A 3,445-nucleotide genomic window follows, 5' to 3' on the forward strand; every position below is an offset into this window, starting at 1 on the left:
AATAACACCCTAATATTTTAAAGAAAAAGTCAGAATTAAGTCTAAATTTGAGCTGAAACTCAAAATATCACAACAATAAAGTTGCTATTATATGAGAAAAAACATAATATTTTAAAAATAAAACCACCAAATTAAAGGAAAATGTAAAAAATAATTCAAGCTACAGATGTAATAGAAGTACATTTAAGACAAACATAAATAAAAAGACATGATTTTACCAGAATAAAGTCTCAATGTTACATACAAAAGTTATATTAAGAACAATGTTTACAACATACTTAAATGATGAGAATTAAGTTATAAGTTTACAGCAGTATAGATTAGCATTTTATGTTAGTATAGTTCCACTTCTGTCTGAAATGGGCACATATATAAAATATTATCTGCAAAATATGCAACTTTCTCATAAATTGACTTCATCTTTTAAAAATTATAACCTCTTTAAAAATGATCATTTCTGTATAACAGACTTGTAATTGACTTCCTTTTTTAAATATGACTGCGTTTTACAGTTTCTCCCCCTTAGCATGGCTCTAAAACTCCAGCGAAGTTTTCAGCATGACAGAGAAAACCACACTCAGTCATCCCAGCCAAAAAACTGCCCTGTCATCTGGTAGAACTTCATGTTGAAGGGCCTGTAGAAATCTCGTAGCCTCTGTACCACCTCTGGGTCAATGTTGGGATGGGTCCTCCCCTTGGTTTTGCCCAGGCAGTGGGGCTTGCTGCTGCCCTCTGCCTTCTTGAGGCATGGGAATCCCTTGGTCTGGTTGAAGTAAAAGTGTTTGTCTGTGATGATCCTCTTGAGCCCCAGGAAGTCCTGCACACGGCCCAGCTCTCCGGCCGGGTCGCTGATCAGACGCTCACCGCTCACAAACAGGATCTGGTCCATCTGGAAGTACTGCAGCCAGTTGTCCAGGTGCTTGGCGTAGATGCCAATCTGGATGGCGCTCCATGAGGTGTCAATGAGCCCCGTAGTCCTGTTTTTGAAGGTGAGGCTCTCGAAAGAGGGAATGTCAGGCTTCTTAGACAGTGTCTGTGTGTAGTCTGAGATAGCTCTGGTGACGGGGTCCCTCACTACCACGATCAGCTTGGTGTCCCGGGACATGGCCGAGATCCTAGCGGGAGCCTTACTGGTCACAAAGTAGCTGGGGGTTTTCTCCATGGTGATCTGGCCCTCCAGAGTCTTGGGCATCAGCTCCCTGAAAGAGAAGCAGAAAAAGGAGGGAAAAGAAGGAAGTGAAATATTTGTTTGACCTGCACCTCTGACTGAAACACACTGAACAGCTGTCTGGTTGTGTCGCTGCTCTTGTTACAATAAACATTACAACTGGATGAACTCAGGCTAAGTCATCAATCAATCAATCAAGAATAACACTGGGAACAGTTTGTTTAGAGTAGTTTATTTGACCAAATGCTGATTTGCAGCTTGGTGCAGTATTACACTCATGCACGTCTCTGGATGTTAAGACATTCTAGTGGTGCCAGTATGCAGATGCTACCTCCAATGCTCCTGACTGTAGCCTGAGGGCTTATGAAATCAAGAAGGGCACTCCCCTGGGTGCATTAGAAAGGGGGTATCCTTGACTCTTATTAAATAAATGTCAGTCTCTATTCCCATACTGTGATGGTGTTGGCTATAAAATATTGATACTAGAGCTGAAAGTCCTTCTCAGCATAATTGATCAAATTCCTGTATTTCACCTTAAATGGAAGAACATAAGTGTTTCTTCACAAAGCCGTACTTATGGTTTTAGATCGTGTTTATTTAGAACATGACTTGAGGGACTACTCTTTTTGTAGGTACTGAACCGTTTCACTTCAGCAAACTGAACAGTGCACATATAGTGATAGACTGGTGCTCTAAATGCACTCACCTCTCTCTACTGTACTAAAAAATTTCACCTCAAAATGTTAGATTAAAGTCTCAAACCCTGGTGTTATAACATTTGATGGTAGATTTTATTTAGCGAGATATCCTCATTCCTTGCCGAGTCCTCATTCTCCCCAAAGGGACGGGTCTAGCCAACCCTTTACTCCCACTCCTCTTTCTCCACTTTCCTCCTTCCCCCTTCAGGACAGTGACCTTAAGCAAAGTGGGTAAAAGCAACCCATGAATGATTAATGTGCTCTCCCTCCGCCATTTAAAGCCTCTGCAGAATATAGCTTTAAAATTCACCAAAGTACAGAATGCAGGCGTTAATTATTCATCTGTCTGGCTGTGGCTGTTTAAGCGAGAACCGGCACTGACAAAGTGGCCCAGCCTGCTGCTCCCAGGACAGCTGCAGTGTGCCATCAGTGACAGACCTACTGAGACCTCTAAAATTTGTGAAGATTTAAGACTTGTGGCTGGTGCTTAAGACTAAAATAATGCAGCGGCAAGTACTAGCATGTACGATCACAGTGCAGCCTCTGCCTACCAGTGAGTGTCTTTTCCTGATGTGATGGCACCATTTTTCTGCCCTGCACAGTGGCTGGTAAACAATCATGCTTCATTTAACATACACAGAATAGAATGAGACAGAGGGCCATGAGATATCTGAAGTACTAGCATGTACGATCACAGTGCAGCCTCTGCCTACCAGTGAGTGTCTTTTCCTGATGTGATGGCACCATTTTTCTGCCCTGCACAGTGGCTGGTAAACAATCATGCTTCATTTAACATACACAGAATAGAATGAGACAGAGGACCATGAGATATCTGCTGAGTTTGACACAAACAGAGAGCATTTCTCAAAGACACTTGCTGTCATCATGAACATGATGGCTGGTTTTACTGAGGGCTTTCCTCTAACATCCAAACTTAATGACAAACAACCTTGTAACTGCCCAACAGAATGACACATACAGGTTTTTATTGATCAAAACAACTTTGTTACAGGAGGTTATAGCAGGTTTCTGTGTCAAAGTCTGATGCTTTGGTAGCCCATCCTTTCACCCAACCTCCTCCTTGTGCTGACTTTGTGGCTCTAATCTTAATTAGAAGTAAATCAGACCATTAATACAACTAAACAAAAAGATTGGGATTTAAATACTGACAATAAAACTAAAACCACATCACAGAAGGAACCCAAAACTGCTTTAGAGCTACTGAGGTGACAGCACAAGTGTGTGTAATTTCAGGCTTTTAAAACAAAACTTAACTCAAAGCCACGGGTCAGTATCTTCAGGCCAAAGTCAAAACACATCTGCTCTATGTATCCCAACTGGTTTTCTGTGTGAGGAACAGATCACAAGGTCAGCACAAGTGGGACATGCAGGAAGTGGTCGATATGAACAAGAAAGACAACACAGGTTCTCTGACGCCTCGACATCCACTAGCAACACTGATCATCACCTGACCTCCAGACTTCTCTCACTATCGCCAACCTCTCCTGCAGCTGTGTAAAGAGGAGCATGGACAAGGGTTCCTTTCCTCTCGCATTAGCTCTGCCCCATTGCCCCAGAG

At 42.3% G+C, this 3,445-nt stretch overlaps 1 protein-coding gene across 1 annotated transcript; it reads right to left on the reverse strand.

The window, feature by feature from the left end:
• Positions 1–283: 283 nt before the first annotated feature.
• On the reverse strand, positions 284–3,163 carry LOC109974917 (heparan sulfate glucosamine 3-O-sulfotransferase 3B1-like). The gene is made up of 2 exons (XM_020625374.1): positions 3,142–3,163; positions 284–1,199 (listed from the first exon to the last, which is right to left on the reverse strand). The coding sequence occupies exon 2, from the start codon at positions 1,190–1,192 to the stop codon at positions 578–580; it is 615 nt and encodes a 204-aa protein (XP_020481030.1). The 5' UTR covers positions 1,193–1,199; positions 3,142–3,163; the 3' UTR covers positions 284–577.
• Positions 3,164–3,445: the final 282 nt, after the last annotated feature.

This window comes from Monopterus albus, unplaced genomic scaffold, assembly GCF_001952655.1.
Source record: "Monopterus albus unplaced genomic scaffold, M_albus_1.0 scaffold353.1, whole genome shotgun sequence".
NCBI lineage: Eukaryota > Metazoa > Chordata > Actinopteri > Synbranchiformes > Synbranchidae > Monopterus > Monopterus albus.